Here is a 23,855-nt window from a genome sequence, read left to right as displayed (position 1 = left end):
GTGATATGCTCCCATTTTTTTTTAAACCAAAAATGAGGCGAACGGCAGTATTCTGAATCACTCTTGAGTTTTTTAAGAATTTTCTTGTAAGCACCTAAATATATAATGATTTTATTTTCAATATAGTGATTGAAATGTGTCTGTTTTGAGAATTTATATCTGCTGTGTGTATATGAAAAATAAATGGAAAAAATTGCATTACAATTAGTAAAGGGGGTTGGATCTGGGGAAGAGCTTGGGTGGGTCTAGAGTGGAGTTTGGGAGGTCTGTGGTTGGGGGTACTCAGTTGATATTTGTTAGACTTCCCTGCTGGCACGCCCTACTGGTATTTCAGGGCCTGTCTGGAGGGCCTCTGCGCATGTGCGGATGCCAGCGTGATGATGTCATGCATGTGTGTGATGTCATCACGGTGACTTCCATGAACTTTTGGGTGCCTCGAGCCATGGCCACTACCTTTAGTGTGCCCTGGCTTGAGAAAGTTTGAGAGACACTGCCCTAGGGGGACCAGAGAGGACTAAGCACAGTGCTCCCGCCCTCTCACGTGCACTGCAGCACATGGAACGTGGACACTCAGCTGACCACCCAGCACCAATCTGCCATGAATCCTGGTTAAAATAGACTGAGGAGTCCATCTATATCAGTGGTCTCAAACTCGCGGCCACATGCGGCCCGCAAGGTATTATTTTGAGGCCCTCGGTATGTTTATCATAATCACAAAAGTAAAATACAACAGTTTCTTGATCATATCTCCTTAAGAGAGGCATATAAGGATATGGTGGACTATAAATTACGCCAGGTGTACACCTGGCAGGGCCTCCGCGTGTGCGGATCGCCGGACTTGATGGACCGAAGGTCTGATCCGGAGATGGCAGTTCTTATGTTCTTATGTTCTTATATGTCTCTTTAGCTATAAATTATAATATTATTATTAAGACTTAGCCAAAAGGAAAGATTTATAAACTATAAAGAGTTTTTACCTCATGCAAAATTGTCATTTCTTTAATAAGACATTAACTATTTTTTCTGAGGCCCTCCAAGTACCTACAAATCCAAAATGTGGCCCTGCAAAGGGTTTGAGTTTGAGACCACTGATCTATATCAATTTTAACCACAATTGATGTGTTTTGAGGCACATAAAGGCTTTTAAAATAAAAATGGAAAATCCAAGATGGATGCAGTATCATGTTTTAGTGTACACTTCTCCCTCCATATTCGCTGTGATAGGGGATTAACAGACCCGTGAATACAGAAAAACCGCAAATAACTTTTTCATAAGTTATTTGCTGTTTTCTATTAAAAAACATTGTGAATATGGTGAGATTGTGAATAACATGGTGGGAGATCTGGCCTGTTCCTGAAGGAGAGGCAAAATATGGTGAAGAAAGTGCTGGGAATCAGCAATTTTCTCTGTAAACGCTTGGAATCAACGATTTCTCTATGCAAGCTGATGTAATTTGGAGGGAGGAGCCAGCAAGCTAAAAACCGTGAATAATCGAAACTACAATTGCTGAAACCGCGAATACGGAGGGAGACATGTACATTAAAAAAAATGGTCCAGGGAAGCTGAATAAAAACACATAAAAATAAGCAAAGGGGTTTTTGGAGGTAGGGGACCCAATACTAGCCCAAGAAACCTTCAAAATTGCAATTTAGGGACCATCCTGATTTTCCCCAAAGACAGTAATGGGCTGTACTTAGAGATCTGTATGTGCTGTACCTGCTTCAGCTGAAAACAGCAGCTGGGGAAAGGACAAGACTTCTGCCTCAGACAAGCATGTCAAAATAATCCAGATACTTGTAGAAGGATATGGCGATACTTGAGAGGGTCCAGAGAAGAGCTACACATATGATAAAGGGTATGGAAAACCTTTCATACGCAGACAGGCTAGAGAAACTGGGGCTCTTCTCCCTGGAAAAGCGGAGACTCAGAGGAGACATGATAGAGACATATAAGATCATGAAGGGCATTGAGAATGTGGAGAGGGACAGATTCTTCAGCCTATGGGGAACTACAATAACAAGGGGGCACTCGGAGAAACTAAAAGGGGACAGATTTAGAACCAATGCCAGGAAGTACTTCTTCACTCAGAGGGTGGTGGATACCTGGAATGCGCTCCCGGAGGGTGTTATAGGACAGAGTACTTTACAAGGTTTCAAAGAGAAATTGGATATATTCTTGAAAGAAGAAGTTATTGAGGGATATAGATAGGGAAGATATAGGATGAACAAGGGTACAGTTAGAAGGATATAGATAAGGTAGGGGGAAAAAAAAGGATTGAAGGAATAGAGGGGTATATACAGAAGACTACTATGCAGGTCCTGGACCTAATGGGCTGCCGCGCGAGCGGACTGCTGGGCACGATGGGCCTCTGGTCTGACCCAGCAGAGGCACTTATGTTCTTATTAGCATATTCTTTAAAATATAATTTAAAGCACCCAACATTTCTATAAATCTCTTTTGGCATGCGTCCCCATAGCCATGGCATGCATACTTTCTCTACTTGTGATTTCCTAATGGTAATTTTTATCTTTTGCTTAGTCCATGTCGCCTGAAAACGGGAATTCTAGCTTCTGAAACATAGGCAATAACTTAAGTTAATCAAATAAAAAGGTATCATATATTTTTGTTTCTTTTTATTTGTTAACCCCTTCACGCATGGTAAACAGGAGGCCAATGAGAGACTGACTACTGTAGCCACTGACGCACTGGTAGTGGGACGGGATTTGCATTGTTGAGCCAACCAATGAGAAAGGCGTTTACATTGGGACTTTTCCCGTAACTTTCACCTAGGCTGCAGGGAGGGGGGGAAGGTAAAGCCGGGTGACGGAGAAACGGAGGCTTTTTCAATGGAGGAGCGCGACTGACGGCGCTCTGACCTTCCCGCAAAGATACGGAAAACCAAACCAAGGCAGCGGCGGCGCTCGGCCTCGGTTTAGCAGTTCGGACGGCTCTGAGCGCAAGCAAAGTTTTTCTCAGGGAGCCGAGGCCTGGACTTTTTAGCCTGTGGCAGATTGCAGCAAGGCGAAGATGGTGTCGTGGATGATCTCCAGAGCCGTTGTGTGAGTTGTTTTCGGATCGAGGCTTAGATTTGGAACCGGGGGCTGACTCCCGGCATCTTGCACACACTGTAGGCAGGTGGTGGTGGTTTTGTGTTTGTTTTTTCCCCCCCCGTGGTGTTCGTTTTAGCTCCGCTTTATTGTCTCTCTCTATGATCTCTTTCCCTCCTCTATCTTCTCGCCCAAATATGGAAAGAATGAAATAAAACAGCTGCATCGGGAGAGCTCTGTGGGAAGTCTGCACCAAACTGGACGATTCTTGCATTTTTATTCGGGGCGGCGTCTCTGTATGTGCCCATACCCTGTAGGAATTGATCCGGCTCAGGTTATATTTGTAAGAGGGTCTTAAGTATAGAAGTGTGCATGGCTTTGTTTTAAAGTTGCTACTTATTGCATACACCTCTGAAAAGTTAGCAGGCTCATTGATTCAGTTTCAAGTAACCCCATTTGTTTTTTTACCTTTAAAAAAAAAAAAAAAAAAATCGGTATCGCATAGTAATCTATTTTGTAACATCTTTAATAATTCTTCATTTCTTAAAACAATGTTCCCTTCCCTACTTTATGCCTCCTAATCCCTTCCCTTTTCACTTCTCCACAGTGTGGATATTCTTTCTGGCCTCCTGATTTTAGAGACAGCTGTGGATGATAATATGGGTTTGGGGAAATGACAGTTTTTTCCTCTTCTCCTTAAAGAATGATATGGGGATGTTTTCCCGCGGTTAACCATGAGGACAGGGACAAATTCTATTCCTGTGTCATTCTCAAAATTGCACACCTGCAGAGCTTTGATTCCTTGAGCTAACTTTTGCATTGGTGGTGCCCCCTTCCCCCAACATGATACAGTCTCTCTCTCTCCAGCTGGATCATGTGAGGCTCTGGTTCAAGGCATTGATGATAAAGGGTGCCAAAATCCCAGTTTGGTATCTTATCACTCTAGAAGTCTGAAGATATACTGGACTGGGATTTTGGTGTCTTTATCACCAGCACCCTGGGCCAGGGCCTCACCTTCTTCATAGGCTGAGCTGGCTGTGCACAGCTGCCAAACTATCAGTGTGGATTTCAGTAAACCCTATATCCTAATGAAAACTCTGGTATTGATTTTTAGAGCAGCCAATTGTGTTTTCAGGATGTCCACAATGAATATTCATTAGCCAGATTTGAATGCAGTGGAGGTAGTGCATGCAAATATGTCTCATCAGTATTTACTGTGGATATCCTGAGACCCTGTCAGTTTGGGGAGCACCCAGGACAGGTTTAGGAACTACTAGATTAGTACAATGGGGTGACAGTTAGGGAAGTCAGATTGAAATGTCTCTGCTGCTGCTTTTGATCTTGGGTAAGTTACTTAACCTCCATTGCCTAAGCCTTCTGGGGTCAGGAAAATACCTACTGTACCTGGATGTAACTTGCCTTTTAACTACTGAGAAAGAAGGTATGAGCTACCCCCTCAAAAAAAACCAACAAAACCAAAACATCCTCGAACTGGTAGAAACATGGACTGTAAAACCCACAGTGCTTTGAGTACTTCAAAAGCCAATTATGGCCAAAAAATATCTCTGCTGGATCTGAGTAATTTGGCAGTTCTGTTTGAGTTGACTGTTTTTTTTATAAACGGTATAAGCCAGGGGTTCTCAACCCAGTCCATGGGACACAGCTAGTCAAGTTTTCAGGATATCTACAATGAATATGCATGAAGTAAATTTGCATTTAGCACTTCTATTCTGTGTAAATCTTTCTTATGCACATTCTTTATGGGTATCTTGAAAATCTGACTGGGACTTGTATACCACCTTTTTGTAGTTATACAACCACACCCAAAGCAGTTTACATAGAGGCACTTCAAGCATTTTCCTTATCTGTCCCAGTTAATGGGGGAACTACTTAAATGCTGAGAGTGAAACGGGTACAGCTGAAAAAGATGTGAGCTGAATCTTAAATAAAGTGAAGAAATTCAAAGTCAAGTCCTCATGGCATTTTGAGTAGAATGGTGTGCTGGCAGAGGTGTTAGAGATCTGTAAGTACTGTAATGAATTAAAAATAGAGTACAGTGATGAGACTAGGCTTGAGAACCTGTATAAAACATAAGCATACTAGTTTTCATATTTAAATTGATATCCAGGCCTTCTGTATATCTACCCAGAATGGTAGAGGAGGTGGCAGAAAAGACTGTTTTTTTGCAGATTGTTGGGTACCCACCTCATATACTGTATACTCAGCCTGAAGAACTAGATATACGTATGTATCTTCCTTGTTTGTGTGCATGGATATTGTAGACTGGCTACTACCTAATCCAGAAGTTCATATTAATTTTTGCTTTTCTATTACTTTATATATTTAGATCTTGAATGGGAAAGATAATTTTTTAAAAGTTTCTATTGAATAGTGTGGAATATTAGTAATAATGAACAACATGCTGAACTGAAATAGGAATGGGAAAAATAGTCTAAATTCATTTTTTTTGATAACCTATGGAATCTGAGCTAAACACATAAGAGTTGTGTTTTTCAAATTAATATTTAAAGATTCTTATTAAAAATGTCTACTTGAATTATACAGTCAGCTGATTAAGAAAATTTTTGCAGTTCACAAATAGGGACAGATTAAAATAAAAAATTCCTTTCCAAAGTATAAAAAAGCATTACAGACTGTGGGCCCTTTGTGGTAGTGATGCTGCTGTGGTAAGTACACCGAACCCCATTCAATTCCTGTGGACTTTGCTGCATTTACCATGGCTCAAAAACTAACCCGAAAAAATAGGGAGCAAAGCAAAACTATAACAAGACAAATCTCCCTAGCCCCAAGAAGGAAAGCTGTGTGCAGGGGAAGAGACTGCCTGCGCAAGCGGACAGAGTATAAAGTACTCAATTAAAGTAAATAAATAAATTGTAATTTGTAAGAAGAGCCCTCAGTCACACAACCAACCTCCGACCTCAGGAGGAAACGGCTGCCACTGGTTTGCACCTAGAAGGTGTCAACTGTGAAACATCCTAGGGCTCTCCTGTGAATTTTAGTGCTAAATAACTCAAAAGTGCTGTTTGTGCAAACAAATCAAAAGTGCACTGCGAGCAGTCTCTTCCCCTGAACCAGGGGGGCAAAAGAACCAAGTGTCCAAATTCAGTCTATTGAAGCCACAGGAAGATACTTAGCTTCTCTGGTGAGCAGTCAGAAAGTCGCCAAACGTCCAACGGGACTCCGTTTCGGGGGAGCACTCCCCCTTCCTCAGGAACGACTGACGCTAAAGCAGGAGCCTAAAAATCAAAGGCAAGAGCAGATTGGCAATAGTAGAAAATGGCGCTTGAACCAGAACAGACGCCTCTGTTTTAAACCTGCAGACCAGGGGGAGTGTTCGTATCAGATCACATGACCCAACCAGGTGCAGATTGAAAGGAGGTAATGAACAAACTGTTGATGATGTGTTATTGATCACGGAAAATATATCATGAAAAAAGAAAAGGAGAAAAAGAACTGTCAATCAAAACATGTGGTGCCATTCAATAAAGTCATTATGTCCTTTGGGAGTCAATGATTGAAGTTCATAAATCCAGTATTGTTCCCTCCTTTGCAAATGGGTGAGTTTGTCGCCTTGATAATCTGTATAGACCTGTTCAATAACCACCCACTTCAGGTCGTGAAACGTGTGTTCAAATTGTGTGCAATGAGGTACCATAGGGGAAGTCATGGATCTGGTATTGATCCGACTACGATGTTCTATCAACCGAGTTCTGATAGCCCTTTGAGTACGTCCCACATATATCATCTCGCATGGGCATATGATAATATATATGACCCACTTAGATGTGCATGTGGTATTTGATCTATGGACGTACTGTTTGTGGGTTCTAGGGTGCTCCCACATGGTACCGGTGATAGTAATAGAGCATATATCACAATTGTTCCCACATTTGATCCCACATTTGTTCCCACATTTGATGGACGTACTGTTTGTGGGTTCTAGGGTGCTCCCACATGGTACCGGTGATAGTAATAGAGCATATATCACAATTGTTCCCACATTTGGGAACAATTGTGATATATGCTCTATTACTATCACCGGTACCATGTGGGAGCACCCTAGAACCCACAAACAGTACGTCCATAGATCAAATACCACATGCACATCTAAGTGGGTCATATATATTATCATATGCCCATGCGAGATGATATATGTGGGACGTACTCAAAGGGCTATCAGAACTCGGTTGATAGAACATCGTAGTCGGATCAATACCAGATCCATGACTTCCCCTATGGTACCTCATTGCACACAATTTGAACACACGTTTCACGACCTGAAGTGGGTGGTTATTGAACAGGTCTATACAGATTATCAAGGCGACAAACTCACCCATTTGCAAAGGAGGGAACAATACTGGATTTATGAACTTCAATCATTGACTCCCAAAGGACATAATGACTTTATTGAATGGCACCACATGTTTTGATTGACAGTTCTTTTTCTCCTTTTCTTTTTTCATGATATATTTTCCGTGATCAATAACACATCATCAACAGTTTGTTCATTACCTCCTTTCAATCTGCACCTGGTTGGGTCATGTGATCTGATACGAACACTCCCCCTGGTCTGCAGGTTTAAAACAGAGGCGTCTGTTCTGGTTCAAGCGCCATTTTCTACTATTGCCAATCTGCTCTTGCCTTTGATTTTTAGGCTCCTGCTTTAGCGTCAGTCGTTCCTGAGGAAGGGGGAGTGCTCCCCCGAAACGGAGTCCCGTTGGACGTTTGGCGACTTTCTGACTGCTCACCAGAGAAGCTAAGTATCTTCCTGTGGCTTCAATAGACTGAATTTGGACACTTGGTTCTTTTGCCCCCCTGGTTCAGGGGAAGAGACTGCTCGCAGTGCACTTTTGATTTGTTTGCACAAACAGCACTTTTGAGTTATTTAGCACTAAAATTCACAGGAGAGCCCTAGGATGTTTCACAGTTGACACCTTCTAGGTGCAAACCAGTGGCAGCCGTTTCCTCCTGAGGTCGGAGGTTGGTTGTGTGACTGAGGGCTCTTCTTACAAATTACAATTTATTTATTTACTTTAATTGAGTACTTTATACTCTGTCCGCTTGCGCAGGCAGTCTCTTCCCCTGCACACAGTTTTCCTTCTTGGGGCTAGGGAGATTTGTCTTGTTATAGCATTTACCATGGCAGCATTGCTACCGTGGCTTTGTAAAAGGGGTCCTGTGCTAAGGCGAATACCCTTTATGGGAAAGGTATGTGCAAGAGTAGAAAGAAAACATACTGTGATATGAGAGAGAACTGTTATAGGTGTCGAAAATCAGGATAGTATTCATAAGATGTTGTGGCATTAAGGGAAGGGATTACTTTATTGTGGCTAGAATTCATGTACTACCCAGATTTTCTCAGAAGATCTATAATTATACACGATTATACAGTAGGTGTAGGTTTTATAGATTACATAACAAATAATACATACTTAAAATACGAATTACTGTGGATTTCACTAACTGCTCTAGACCGAGAATACATTTTAATATTTCATAAATTTAAAATTTATAAATTGCTTTATTCCAAAGCATTTTAATATTATTATTAGAAAAAAAGGATTACACAGAGCCTAGGGATAGAGTACAGGCTCTGTATAACACTGCATCTTTGTCCAATGTTAAAAAAATTTTGGCTGCGTAATTTTACTCTGACTTGTTAATGCTGCTCTGTTGAATTAGTGATGATGTGCAAGTAAGGAAATTCATATTGTTGATTCTAACTTCTACAGTTTTATTGGTTTCTCTTTGTGGGTAGGAAAAGCAGATATATGTCATTTGATACCTGACCATTTACCTCTAATCCAAGAAGCAGAATGTATATTTGGGAACAAAGGTGTAGTCTTATTTACTTAATATAGACCTACTTTCGTGTGTAGCTATGAAATTTAATTAAACATGAAGACAATCCACCCACACTTACATAAAGAATCACTCAGCTCAGGAGTAGATGAATTAAATTGCTCTCAGCATGGTGAGACCTGTAACATAAAGACACCTACAGCTCCAAAGAATACCTCTGCAAAATACCTTCTCTATCTTGGTAAAAAATGGTGCTTCAAAAAATAGAATCTGAAGTGGTTTTTGAGAAGAAAGGTGATTACATGGGTTTTTTGATACATTAGCTATGTCAGAAGAACTCAAAAGAAAAAATTATTACCACTCGGAGACTTAAGCCCAGATTCTCAAAACTTTAATGCTGTCGCTAAACTGTTTTCCTGCAGTTTAGTGACAGATTATCAAAAGGGATTATCTCCCTCTTTAAGAACATAAGAATTGCCACTGCTGGGTCAGACCAGTGGTCCATCATGTCCAGCAGTCCGCTCCCGCGGCAGCCCCTAGGTCAAAGACCAGTGCTCTAACTGAGACCAGCCCTACCTGCATACGTTCCGGTTCAGCAGGAACTTGCCTAACTTTGTCTTGAATCCCTGGAGGGTGTTTTCCCCTATAACAGCCTCCGGAAGAGCATTCCAGTTTTCCACCATTCTCTGGTTGAAGAAGAATTTCCTTACGTTTATACAGAATCTATCCCCTTTCAACTTTAGAGAGTGCCCTCTCGTTTTCCCTACCTTGGAGAGGGTGAACAACCTGTCTTTATCTACTAAGTCTATTCCCTTCATTATCCTGAATGTTTTGATCATGTCCCCTCTCAGTCTCCTCTTTTCAAGGGAGAAGAGGCCTATTTTCTCTAACCTCTCGCAGTACGGCAACTTCTCCAGCCCCTTAACCATTTTAGTTGCTTTTCTCTGGACCCTTCTTCATGTACGGCGACCAATGCTGGTCGCAGTATTCCAGGTGGGGATGTACCATGGCCCGTTACAGTGGCATGATAACCTTCTCCAATCTGTTCGTGATCCCCTTCTTAATCATTCCTAGCATTCTGTTTGCCCTTTCCCCGCCACCACACATTGCACAGACGACTTCATCAACTTGTCGACCAGTACTTCCAAGTCTCTTTCCTGGGGGTCTCTCCGAGTACCGCACCAGACAGCCTGTATAAGATTTTTGTTACCGACATGCATCACCTTACTCTTATTCATTTGCCATGTCGCGGCCCATTTCTCGAGCGTGTTTATGTCCTGTTGCAGGTCTTCGTAATCCTACGTCTTCATTACTCTGAATAGCTTTGTATCATCTACAAATTTAATCACCTTGCTTGTCATACCAATTTCCAGATCGTTTATAAATATGTTGAAGAGCACGGGTCCAAGCACCGAACCCTACGGCACTCCATTCGTGACGCTTTTCCAATCCTAGTATTGTCTATTTAGGGAGGATTCTAGCAGTCTCCAACACTGCAATGGGTCCTCCAGTGGATTTTTAAAAATTGCCGAGCCATTTTCTAAAAGCGTCATCGACTTTTACCTACAAAAAAAGCGAGTGGTCCAAGGGTGCCAGTCAGTGTCAGAGATTATTAGAAAGCCCCTGTGTTGTGATGCCTAAAATTCTGGCCTCAACCCCCCTGCAGCAGGAGAGATGCCCACTCACTCCTGCTTGCAGCACTAAAGTTTAAAAAAAAAAATCTGCCCACAAGCGCAAACCCCCCCCTCCGGTCATCAGGAGAGATGCCCACTCTCTCCTACTGCAGTAAACTACCTGCTGGAAACCCCCGGCCCCCCCTCCCCCTTACTTTAAGAGCTGAACCGTAGGGACGTGCACCTCATCTTCCCAGCAGCTGCTGCAGCTGCATCATCTAAAATGGTAATTTCCCTCCTTGGTGCATCATGAGATATACCGGGGAGGGGCTTGAGGCTCTGATTGGCCCAGAGTGTTTAAGACCCCGCCTATGGCCCTCCTATGGGATGGGCTTTAAATACCCTGGACCAATCAGAAGGGTCCTAAGGCTCTGATTGGCCTGAATGCCTAAGGCCCCGCCTATGGGGTGACCAGGCCAATCAGGACCCTTCCTGATGCAGCTGGGGAGGAGCCTGAGGCTCTGATTGGCCCAGTTTGTTTAAGGTCCCACCTATAGCCCTCCTATAGCCATTCTTGTACAATCCCTCTTTATTCCAGGACCAGTGGGTTATTTCCATCCACCCGCAAGGGTCTGTAGGAAGCCTCAAAACTTCAGAGGCTTTTTCCCCCCTCCCTTACATACTTCCTCCCTGAGCATGCTAACCAATCTTTTCTTCCTACAAGCTAGGCTGTAGGAGCCAATCTTTTCTGTTTGTGTTTTATTTTGTGATCTTTCAGTATTTTTATTTTTGTGGTTTTCAGCCTTGTGCTGTGGAGGTTCCCTGCAGGGACATCTTTGACTATAGGAGAAAATCTTTTGGAGTCAATTTAATGTCTGAAAAAGTATTTAAGTAGTGTTTGCACCTTTCTGATTTTTCTCTATTGCAGGGGTGTCAAAGTCCCTCCTCGAGGGCCGCAATCCAGTCGGGTTTTCAGGATTTCCCTAATGAATATGAATAAGATCTATTTGCATGCACTGCTTTCATTGTATGTTAATAGATCTCATGTATATTCATTGGGGAAATCCTGAAAACATGACTGGATTGCGGCCCTCGAGGACTGACTTTGACACCTGTGCTCTATTGTGTATATCTGGGCCATCCTTTACATACGTTTCGTGAATAAGCAAAAAGTGAACAACTAAGCTTAAATACAAAGAGTGAGTGAAAAGCTCACGAGGTGGGGTGTCAGATATGACCAATCCAAGCAATGGTGCTTTCAAAGGTCTAGCAGTTCTTCATTCATCCCCCTCTGTCTTCTTATATATAATAATTTTTTGAGTTTTTTATATATTCATATGTGTATTCAAAAGGCTTATCTTATAAGAACTTATCTTCAATTCATGATAGGCATTGATAGAACATGTCTTATGTTCCAACATTCACTTAGTACTCCCCTCTGCCGACGCGTTTCGCGGAGCTTTGTCAAGGCAGGGGCACTACAAGAAAACATAAGACAAAACAGCCCATTAGAGAAAGAAGACCAGTCTTATACAAAAGCAATAAGACTACAGATAGTACTGACCTGCATAATTGAAAATATCCTAAATGTATTGAAGAGCGGCTTCTGAAAAATGGCCGCGGCGTCTGATTTCACTCACTAATAAAGGTTACCCCCCTGACGTCATGCCTAAAGGTTAGAAACTGAGGTCAACCTGCGCTAACCAATCAGACGTTTCATTTAACCCCTGCGGGGCCATGGAATTCAGCATAAACATCCATCTAAGTTCTTTTAAATTCAGGTTTTTTTCAATGTTACCTCCCTCCCACCCTACAGTAATCATGTCTAGCACTCTCCATTTAAGATCTTTTAAAGTATGGCCACAGACTTTCCAATGCCGTACTAATGGGTTTGTCCCCAGTGCTCGCTATGATGCATTTGAAACTCGTCTGTCTGTCTACAGCCTTTTACGTAAACTTCATTTAAAGATGTTTTTTGAGGAGCACCCTCCCAAGAATGACGGTACCTTGATTGCCAAGAAATCGGGTTGGTGTCCTGCCACTCCTCTTCACCCCCACTTGATGACATTCAGAGATTTGATCCTCATGGATATTGAAGAGATAGAAAAACAGCCTATCCAACATCATATGGACTATAATCTCTCTTATAGTGAATGGACTGCGCTTCAACAACTCCATAATGACAATACCCATGTAATTACAAGAGCGGACAAGGGGGGAGCTGTTGTTATTCTGTCCCGTGAACAGTATTTAAATGAAGCTAATCGTCAATTGAGCAATTCTCAGTTCTATGTTCAGTTAGACAGGGATCCTGTGGATGAACTGAAACTATCTATTTCTACTTTAATTTCTAAGGCATATAAAGCAAAAATGATTACTTTACGAGAAGCTACATTTTTGAACCCCAAATGGTACATCACACCTAAGATTTACTTTCTTCCAAAAATTCACAAAAGCCTATTGAACCCCCCTGGACGCCCGATTGTTTCAATGAAGAATTCTCCTTTGGAACCTCTTTCCAAATTCTTGGATCTTTTCCTTCAGCCGGAACTTCAGAGAGTTAAATCCTATATTAAAGATACTACACATATGTTGCGACTTCTTTCCGAAGTTCAGGATGTTCAGGAACATTGGCTGTTAGTGTCGTTTGACGTGACTGCCTTGTACACTATGATTCCTGTGGACCAAGCTCTCACCCTTTTGGAGGAGATTTTCAGTAGACAAACGATTCGACCTTGTTTATCGACAGAGATTTTGATGGACATGGCTACTCTAGTGTTGACCAAGAGCTATTTTTGTTTTCACGAGAAGTTTTACTTGCAGTGCCATGGTATCGCTATGGGAGCATCTCTGGCTCCCTCATTGGCTACTTTATTTATGTCCAAATTAGAGGATGAAAGGATATACAACATGCCTTTATTTGATCATGTAATTATGTGGAAACGTTACCTTGATGACATTTTCTGCATTTGGTCATCTACGGAAGACAATTTCCTTCAATTTGTGAGTGAACTGAACATGTTGGATGTCAATATCCAGTTCACTGCTTTGAGTGATCTTCATGAATTGGCCTTCTTGGATATCAAAATTATTAAAGAATGTGGGAAATTACTGACTACCCTTTATCGGAAAAGGACGGATCGGAACAGTCTGCTCCGTTTCCACAGTTTTCATCCGATAGGCTTGAGACGGAGTTTACCTATAAGTCAATTTTTAAGACTACGGAGGATCTGCCATTCCCTTGATGAATTCCGTACTCAAGCCAAAGCTATGAAGAGGAACTTTTACCAACGGGGGTATCCCCATGATGTTGTAAAACGAGCTTACATCAGGGCTAAATATGCCCACCGTGAATGGTTGCTACAGGAGAAAAACAACACTCCTGACAATGATGATAACATTGTGTTCATTCAAAAATACTCCACTCTAGCTTCCAGGATATCTCACGTCATCAATAAGCATTGGCATGTCGCTAAACTTGCAGTCCCTTCCCTGACTGATCGCCTCATCTGTTCATATAGAAGACAAAAGAACATTGGTGAATATGTTTGCCATAATATTATCAGAAATCCGACACCCAAAACAACTGGGTGTCATCTTCCGTGTGGCCAATGTCAGTGGTGCCCCTTCACTATCTCGGGGGAAATATGGAATCACCCTATCACTGGGGTGACCTATCGTTCTAGATTTATGACCAATTGCAACTCTAACCGGGTCATTTATTGTATTCAATGCCCGTGTCCCAAATTGTATGAAGGTCGCACCTTGAGGTCGATCAAGCTTAGATTGACTGAACATAAATCTCGGGTGCATACTCAAAATGAAACCTCTCCATTAGTACGGCATTGGAAAGTCTGTGGCCATACTTTAAAAGATCTTAAATGGAGAGTGCTAGACATGATTACTGTAGGGTGGGAGGGAGGTAACATTGAAAAAAACCTGAATTTAAAAGAACTTAGATGGATGTTTATGCTGAATTCCATGGCCCCGCAGGGGTTAAATGAAACGTCTGATTGGTTAGCGCAGGTTGACCTCAGTTTCTAACCTTTAGGCATGACGTCAGGGGGGTAACCTTTATTAGTGAGTGAAATCAGACGCCGCGGCCATTTTTCAGAAGCCGCTCTTCAATACATTTAGGATATTTTCAATTATGCAGGTCAGTACTATCTGTAGTCTTATTGCTTTTGTATAAGACTGGTCTTCTTTCTCTAATGGGCTGTTTTGTCTTATGTTTTCTTGTAGTGCCCCTGCCTTGACAAAGCTCCGCGAAACGCGTCGGCAGAGGGGAGTACTAAGTGAATGTTGGAACATAAGACATGTTCTATCAATGCCTATCATGAATTGAAGATAAGTTCTTATAAGATAAGCCTTTTGAATACACATATGAATATATAAAAAACTCAAAAAATTATTATATATAAGAAGACAGAGGGGGATGAATGAAGAACTGCTAGACCTTTGAAAGCACCATTGCTTGGATTGGTCATATCTGACACCCCACCTCGTGAGCTTTTCACTCACTCTTTGTATTTAAGCTTAGTTGTTCACTATTGTGTATATGTCACACTGAATGATTTCTGTTCTTTAAACATGTATTAGACAAAAAAAAACCTGAGTAAACACATAATATAAATTAAGTTCATTTATGTAAGGGACAAAGTTATATAACATTTATCTCACCCATGTGAAAAAGTAATTGCTTCCTTAGTTAATCAACCAATTTTCCAAATTTAGACTCAGCACCTGATTACAGTCCACCCTTTTGAATCTAAGATTTGCCATACTGGAATAAACTGAAGGACCATGTTTCCAACAGTAGCCAATCTAGATCACAAGTACCTAGTAAGATCCCAAAAGAGTAAAACAGATTTTATACTGCTTATCCTAGAAATAAGTAATGGATTTTCCCAATGCCAACTTAATGGCGGCTTGTAGACTTTTCTTTTAAGAAATTATCCAAACCTTTTAAAATTCTGCTAAGCTAACTGCTTTCACCACATTCTCTGGCAATGAATTCCATGGTTTAATTACACATTGAGTGAAGAAATAGTTTCTCAGGTTTGTTTTAAATGTACTACTTAGTAACTTCATTGTGTGCCCCCTAGTCCTAGTATTTTTGGAAAGAGTAAACAAGAGATTCACATTAGAGAATGACACGGTGGCGGTTTACCCGCGGCCACCGCATTTTAGCCGCGGGTCACCCGCCGAAAACGGGGAAGAAAACTAGCAGTCGCTGCGGCGACGGGGACAAGGCCATTCACCGCCCGCGGGGCAGTGAATGGTCTTGTCCCCCGCAGTGAGGCATGAAGGATCGCGCGGTCCCCGCAGCTCACACCCGCCCGCCCAATCGATTCCAGTGTCCAGCCAGCTCTCTCCCCTCTCCTCACCCCAGTCCGCAGATCCTCCTCCTCGGCGACCCGCACGCTACCAGAGAGCCGCGCACACCCGCCGCTGCTCAGCCTCGATCTTCTGCTCTGACGCAACCGGAAACAGGAAGTTGCAGCAGAGCAGAAGATCGAACACTGAGCAGCCGCGCGTGTGCGGCTCCCTGGGAAAGCGCGCAGGTTGCCGAAAAAGAAAACCCACAAACCAAGGTGAGGAGAAGGGAGAGAGCCAGCCAAACACCAGGATCGACCGGGCAGGCAGGTAGTGGCCGCGGGGACCGTGCGATCGCTAGTGTTCCCGGCTCAAATTGGAAGGAGGGAGTGAAAGGAAAAAGGCTTATATGGATGCAGCGGGGACGGTGACGGGGCGGTGAATGGGATGGCAGTGGCGGTGACGGGGCGGTGAAAGGGATGGCGGTGACGGTGACGGGGCGGTGAAGGGATCGGCGGTGACGGGGCGGTGCAGAGGATGGTGGGCCGGTGACGGGGCGGTGACGGGGACAGATTTTTTCCCCGTGTCATTCTCTAATTCACATCTATCCATTCCATGCCACTCAGTATTTTATAGACCTCCATCATATCTCCCCTGAGCTGTCTGTTCTCCAAGCTGAAGAGCCCTGCCTTTCAGAGGGAAGTCGTTGTATCCCCTTTATCATTTTCATCGCCTGTTCCTACTTTTTTTTTCTAATTTCTATATCTTTTTTGGGATGTGGTGACCAGAATTGCACACAGTTTTTGAGATGCAGTCATACCATGAGTGATACAAAGGCATTATAACATTCTTATTTTTGTTTTCCATTCCTTTCCTGATAATTCCAAACATTGTGTTTGCTTTCTTAGCTACTACTGCACACTGAGTAGAGGGTTTCAACGTATCATCAATAATGACACCTAGATCATTTTTCTGGGCAGTGACTTCTAATGAGGAACCTTGGGTCACATAGCTATAGTTTGAGTTCCTTATTCCCATGTGTATCAGTTTGCAGTTGCTCACATTAAATGTCATCTGCTATTTTGATGCCCCGTCTTGCAAGGTCCTCTTGACATTTTCACCATTCGCCTGCAATTTAACAACTTTGAACAACTTTGTTATCAGCAAATTTAATTACCACACTAGTTATTTCCATCTCAAGATCATTTATACATATGTTAAAAAGCAATGGTCCTATTCCACGATCTTTACATTGGCGCTGCCTGTTATTTTTAGTTTTTCTTACTGTATGTTTTCAACCAGTGTTTCTTAAACCACAGATTCACGTAATTATTCACACATTACTGTATGCTTTATAGCATAATTAAATCTTGTGACATTTGGATCCCTGAAGAAGGTGTTCACAGCTGAAACACGGACCATGTTGGGTCCTCATACAATTCATTGTGTGTTGTATGGATCAACTTTTTTCCTGCACCATTTGCATTATTTGTGAAGAATTATCACAATAAACTGACATCCACGGTTTTATTCATCTTTTGGCAATCCCTACTATCTACCTGTCTCCATTGAGAATACTGACCATTTAACTCTGTTTTCTATCTTTAAATCAGTTCTTAATGCACAATAGGACATTACCTCCTATCCTATGACTTTAATTCCTCAGAAGTCTTTCATGAGGTACTTTGTCAAATACCTTTTGAAAATCCAGATACACAGTATTGACCGACTCACCTATATCTATATTTTTTCACCCCTTCAAAAAATGTAGTAGATTAGTGAGGCAAGATTTCCCTTGACTAAATCCATGTTGGCTTTGTCTCATTAATCCATGCTTATGTATATGCTCTGTAATTTTGCTTTTTACAAGAGGCTCTACCATTTTGCCTGTTACCAATGTCAGGCTTACCAGTCTATAATTTTCTGGATCACCTCTGGAACCCTTTTTAAAAAATTGGCATTATATTGGCCACCCTCCAGTCTTCCAGCACCATGCTGGATTTTAAAGACAAATTACCTTAAGATGAAAGCTTTCTATAAAGCTTCTTCAAGAATGCTATTCAGCAATGAAAGGAAATTCAAAATGAAATGAGAGAAAAAAGATTTTGAAATATCAGTCTAGAAAGAGTGATGCCATTTCTGAAGTTTTAGGACTTCACCGAACCATAATGAGAACCATTCTGTCTTAAATGGAGAACTTTGAACAGTAGTAAATACTCCCAGGTTTGACCAGCTTGCCAAAATTATTCCAAGTACATTCTGACAGTTTATTAGGGAATTTGCAAAACATCCCAGAAGAAACCTGCCATAAGCACAATGCCAGCTGTGGAAACCCTGAGAACATCCAAGGAACTGCAAGTATTTCTATCCTCAGTTACAATAAGAAACAGTATGGACAAAAATGGGTCGTATGGGAGAATAGCAAGGCAGGAACTGCTGCTAGTGCTATCTAAGAGTTACATCAATGCTTATCTCATATTTTTTTAAAAACATACCTGGATGATATCCAAGCTTATTGGGATAATGTTTTATGGACAGATAAGTCAAAAAGTAGAACTCTTCACAAATTATGTCTGGTGTGAAATGCTATCATACTATCAGTTAAATATGGTGGTGATAGTGTGATTGTATGGGGAATTTTGCTGCATCAGAACCTGAAAAACCATGTACCAGAAAATTCTTAAGGACAATTTCTGGTCATCTGCCCATGAGTTGAAGATGAAGCATAATTGGTTATTTAGTAAAACTATGATACAGCACACATACGCAAGTCTCCCTGTACCTGAGAAGAAGCAAAATTTTAAAGCTTTGGAATAGCCAAGCCAAAGTCCTAACTTGAACTCAAAAGAGATGCTGTGGCAGTTCATACGAAGTCTGTTCAAAAATTTCTAGGATAGTTTGAATTGTGCGCCAATGGGAAGTTCTTTTGAGATTTGCTAGGCAGTATTGAGTAGCTTAAACCACATGAGTAACCTCCTTTTTTCTGTTTGTTGATATCTGTTTTCGTCTCAGAGCTACAGCAGTTTTGTGAGTGTGTTTTTGTGATTGGCTGTTTTTCATCATGTGCTACAGCATGAAGTTCTGTTTTAAAATGGGTAAGACTGCTACAGAAACTTATGAAATGTTGAAAGTGGCTTATGGGGAACATGTCACGAGTTGTTTAAGGTGTTGTGAATGGTATTCATGCTTCAAAAGTCAAGTGAATCAGTGTAAGACAATTCGCAAACTGGAAGGCAATCAATATCAGCTGTTGATGACCATGTTGAGGGTTCTTGTGTGTGCTAATTGGTGATTAACTGTTAGAGAATTGGCAGAGGAATGCAACATCTTCATTGGTTCATGCCACAACATTCTAACAGAAGTTGGGGATGTCCTTTATTGCGGCAAAGTTTGTTCCACGGTTGATGACCAACGACCAGAAGAACAACCGTAACAAACACTATGACAGTTTTTCCCCAGCCACCTTACTCTCGGGTCATTCCATGTCAAGTGTACCAGGAGCCCATGCTCGACCCCCTTGAAATCCAACCAAATTTTATAGGGGTGTTGTCTAAGTTCTCAAATGACACTGCAAAAATTTTTGGATCTATCTCAATTTGGTCAGGAGCTAGGGGTGGTTGAACAAAAGCAATCGATCCACTCACATGCCTCGTGTGACCTAAAATGCTAACTTTGCTTAAGCACTGCGGCAGAAGTAAACTTCCAAGGAGTCTGAAATTTTGGTGCAACACCTTGGAGCAAGTTTCTGTGCCAAGTTTGAAATCTTTTGTAAATGTGCTTCCATTTCCACAGGTCAGCAAAATAGGCAAAAAAATTCACTAATGAAAATTTTTGGCACAGTTTGGCTCCATACTGCTGCTGGTAGGTAAGTCAGCTGAGAGTACAACTTTACCAGCAGACATGTACCATGAGGTACTTTCAAGATTTGCAATATGAGTTTTTACAGTTAAGTAAAGCTGAAGATAAGACCATCCCAAAAATATGGCTTTATTGCAAATTTTCACTGTTTTTCATGTTCAAATATCTCAAATGTGTAGGGTTTTTTTGTTTTTTTTGTTTAAAATATCATTTGAAAGAGAATGTTTTTTTTGCTAGAGAAGATATCCAGTTTCATCTTGGACCCGACCTTTCTTTGTTGAGAATTAAAGCTTCAAAGATAAGTACTCCCATGCCTCGTGTGACCTAAAACACTAACTTTGCTTAAGTACTGCGACAAAAGGAAACTACCTAGGAGTCTGAAATTTTGCATTTTGGTACAACACCTTGTGGCAAGTTTCTGTGCCAAGTTTGAAATCTTTTGCGAACGTGCTTCCATTTTTACAGGTCAGCAAAGTAGGCAAAAAAATTCCCGAATGAAAATTTTTGGCAATTTGGCTCCATACTGCTGCTGATAGGTAAGTCAGCTGAGGGTACAACTTTACCAGCAGACATGTACCATGAGGTACTTCTAAGATTTGCAATATGAGCTTTTACAGTCAAGTAAAGCTGAAGATATGACCATCTAAAAAAGTGACTTTATGCATTAATGCAAATTTTCACTGAATTTCAGATTCAAATATCTCTAATGTGTAGGATTTTTTAAAAAAAATATCATTTGAAAGAGCATGTTTTTTTGCTACATAAGCTATCTTGTTTCATCTTGGACCTGACCTTTCTTTGGTGAGAATTGATGGTTTAAAGATAAGCATTATTTGCTTGCGTAAACTTGTTATGTTGAAGGGTCATTGGCACTTCATTGTAAATGTTCAGTGAAACTATATTGATCTGAAAACTCATAACCAAGCTTTGCCAGCCACAAGTACTTGTCTCATACTATGCTCAGCGTTTGACAAACTTACTGTGCACTTTTGAAGGATGATAGTCAAAATATGCATTGGCTTGCACAAACTACTTGCTGAATGCAAACCCAAACACATAATCATATGATTAACAAGAATGTACGTATAGCTGTAGTAGTATGTCTGATACATGCAGCTTTTCTAAACATGTTCTGACTTGCAACTATCACAGCACAGTGGCTGTATGAACAAGTCTGGTTTTCAGGTTCATCATGACCTTATAACACCATATGGATCTGAAAAACAGTGAAAATTTGCATAAATGCATAAAGCCATATTTTTGGGATGGTCATATCTTCAGCTTCACTTGACTGTAAAAGCCATATTGCAAATCTTGGAAGTACCTCATGGTACATGTCTGCTGGTAAAGTTGTACCCTCATCTGACTTACCTACCAGCAGCAGTATGGAGCCAAAATTTGCCAAAAATGTTTTGTTTGTGAATTTTTTTGCCTACTTTGCTGACCTATAGAAATGTAAGCATGCTCGCAAAAGGTTTCAAACTTGGCATAGAAACTTGCCTCAAGGTATTGTACCAAACTGCAAAATTTCAGACTCCTAGGTAGTTTCCTTCTGCCGCAGTGCTTAACCTTTTCCTATGGTGTGTCCCGGATGATGGGACATTCCAAAAATGACATAGACAGTGGATTAACAGTCTGTATGGACTAATAAAGAGCCAGGAACACAAAATATTTGAATTTATAGACTTATGACTTATTTACATTATGTTTACAATAGCCGTAAATGATAAAGGTGAATAATAAAAAACTTTGCTAAAATAAATACGATTGGAACCAGCGTAACGTAAAATTTATTACGATAGGAAAAGCTTAAGCAAAGTTGGCGTTTTAGGTCACACGAGGCATGGTAGTGGATCAATTGCTTTTGTTCAACCACCCCTAGCTCCTGACCAAATTGAGATAGATCCCAAAAATTTTGCAGAGTTTCATTTGAGACTCTAGACAACACCTCTGTAAAATTTGGTTGGATTTCAAGGGGGTTGAGCATAGGCGGTTTTCAGTTTTGGTCCACTTGACATGGAATGACCCTCTCCTGACTTGGCTCCTTCTGACTTCTTGTTTCCTAAACTTAAATCCACAAAAAGAAAGTGATTCGACATAAAGCAAAATTCAACGCAGCAACTTTTGGCGATTCCTGAAAATGCATTTATGAACTTTTTTCAAAAGTGGAAATGATGTTGGGAAAAGTGTATATATGTAGGGAAGGGGACCCAATAGAATAAGTTGTAAGATTGTTTAATAAATTTTTATCAAATCGGTCCTGGAATTTTTTGAACAGACCTTGTATATGAACATGTCTGAATTAAAGCAGTTCTGCAAAGAAGATTCTTGAACAACAATGTGAAAGAACTTATCAAAATTATAAGAAGCATTTAGTTGCAATTATTGCTGCTGTAAGTGATGCAGCTACTTATGAAGTTGAGGGGTCAGCTACTTTTTCACATGGATAATAGGAGTATTTGGATAACTTTGTTCCTACTCACAGGCTTATCAGTTACTTTGTGTGTTTACTCAGTGTTGCATATATAATGGGTAAAATCAGGAGGAGAATTTTTTTTTTTTTTCACATCACTGTAGAAGGTATTCAAACAGTTTTGTGTGGGACAGGATCTGAGACCTTTTTCCTTTCTCTTGTACCAGATGGCAAACCTGTTTGTTTAAAACCATATGCCCTTCTAGTGGAAACTCTGATGAAAACAAAAACACTGTGGAGAAGGTGATGTTTAAGATGTAGGCTTTATTGAAAGTACTGTCAAGTAATCCACATGACTAGATACCTAGGACCCAAGTTGTTGGGGACTATGGACCCAACACGGTCTAGTGGAAACTTCCATGGGAGTAAAAAAAATGAATCTGAGACATGCTGTCTGGAAAGTTCAGAGATACCAAAGTCACCTTTTTCAACAATCAAGCTATGAAGACCAGGGACTCAGGATGGGAATGTAGCAGTGTTCTCTGATGCTGGGTTATCGGTGTTGGGAGAGCTCAAGAAGAAGAGGCAACCAAATCTGTTTGGGTGCCCTGGATTGGAATTTGCTGAATTGATCCTTTAGGCCAGTGTATTGCAAACTGTGTGCTGCAGTGAGAGGCATGTCCTATTGGCAGTTAGCTGGTGCCTCTCCTGCTATCTACACCTCTTCCTTTCTAGAACCTCACCACTGGCGGCAATAGGAGTCTCAGGGTATACGTAGGGAAGTCTCGGGGTATAAGGCTGGAGCACATCTGTGCATGCGTGGACGTCTATGTGATGATGTCGCACGTGTTCGTGACATCATCCGTGCACTTCCGGATGCCCTCTAGCCATGGGCCCGTGTTTAGTGTGTCATGGCTTTAAAAAAGTTTGTGGCACACTGCTCTAGGCTGTCTCTCTGCTTTGCAGTGGTGTCTGTGTAGCCATTTTTGTAGACATTTGCTGCCAGACATCCTTGTCCCTAGTTGTAATTTGGGCATTTTATTTTGGAAAATGACTGTTCATTTTAGACCTTCTCATGTATTTTTTTTTTTTTAATTTATCTGTTTATTTATTTGAAAATAATATCAAGCATTACACTTAAAGAAATATGAAGAAAATATTTTTTTAACAAAGAGAAATAATAACAAATAAGTAACAATACAACTTCTTCTTAGACCCCAAATAAGACCATGGGGGAAAAGTCCACCTAAAGGGACTTTAAATTTAAACAACAAGAAACAATAACAAAAAAAGGCTTTAACGGATATATTCCTCTCATTTTATAACACCCATTAGTCCCTGATGATCTTTTTCATGTCTGGAAAGCTCCTAAGATGTTCTGGAACAAAAAAAGTATATTTTGTCCCCAAGTATTTAATGAGGCATTTACAAGGGTAAACCAATTGGAAAGTGGCTCCAAGATCTTTCACTACTTGCCTCATTACTAAAAACAATTTTCTCCTTTCTTGTGTCTCTTTATTAACATCAGGATAAATCCAAATACGCTGTCCCATAAAAGGAGCTTGAGCTTTACGAAAATAAAGCTTCAATACAGCATTAAGATCTTGCTGAAACACAAATGAAATGAGCAAGGTAGCTCTTTCCTCAATTTTTGTAGTAGAGTTTCCAGGATTTCTGAGATAGTTCCCAATTCGAGTGGTTGAGGTAAAGGTCCCTGATTTACTACTGGTATTTTGTTCCCTAATTTCTTAATAGGACCAGGTAAATAAATCTTATTCAAAGGA

General features: G+C 41.0%; 1 protein-coding gene across 1 annotated transcript in view; it reads left to right on the top strand.

The window, feature by feature from the left end:
- The first annotated feature begins 2,758 nt into the window (after window positions 1–2,758).
- Window positions 2,759–23,855, top strand: part of REEP3 (receptor accessory protein 3) — a 175,196-nt gene continuing 154,099 nt past the window's right edge. Inside the window, exon 1 of the mRNA XM_033940046.1 lies at window positions 2,759–3,060. Coding sequence (XP_033795937.1) covers window positions 3,029–3,060 — 32 coding nt within the window. The 5' untranslated portion in view covers window positions 2,759–3,028. The remainder of the gene's footprint in view (window positions 3,061–23,855) is intronic.

The sequence above is a fragment of the Geotrypetes seraphini genome, chromosome 4 (assembly GCF_902459505.1).
Source record: "Geotrypetes seraphini chromosome 4, aGeoSer1.1, whole genome shotgun sequence".
Taxonomy (NCBI): domain Eukaryota; kingdom Metazoa; phylum Chordata; class Amphibia; order Gymnophiona; family Dermophiidae; genus Geotrypetes; species Geotrypetes seraphini.
The sequence above is the reverse complement of the archived record's forward strand: the minus strand, read 5'-3'. Positions and strand labels throughout refer to the sequence as shown.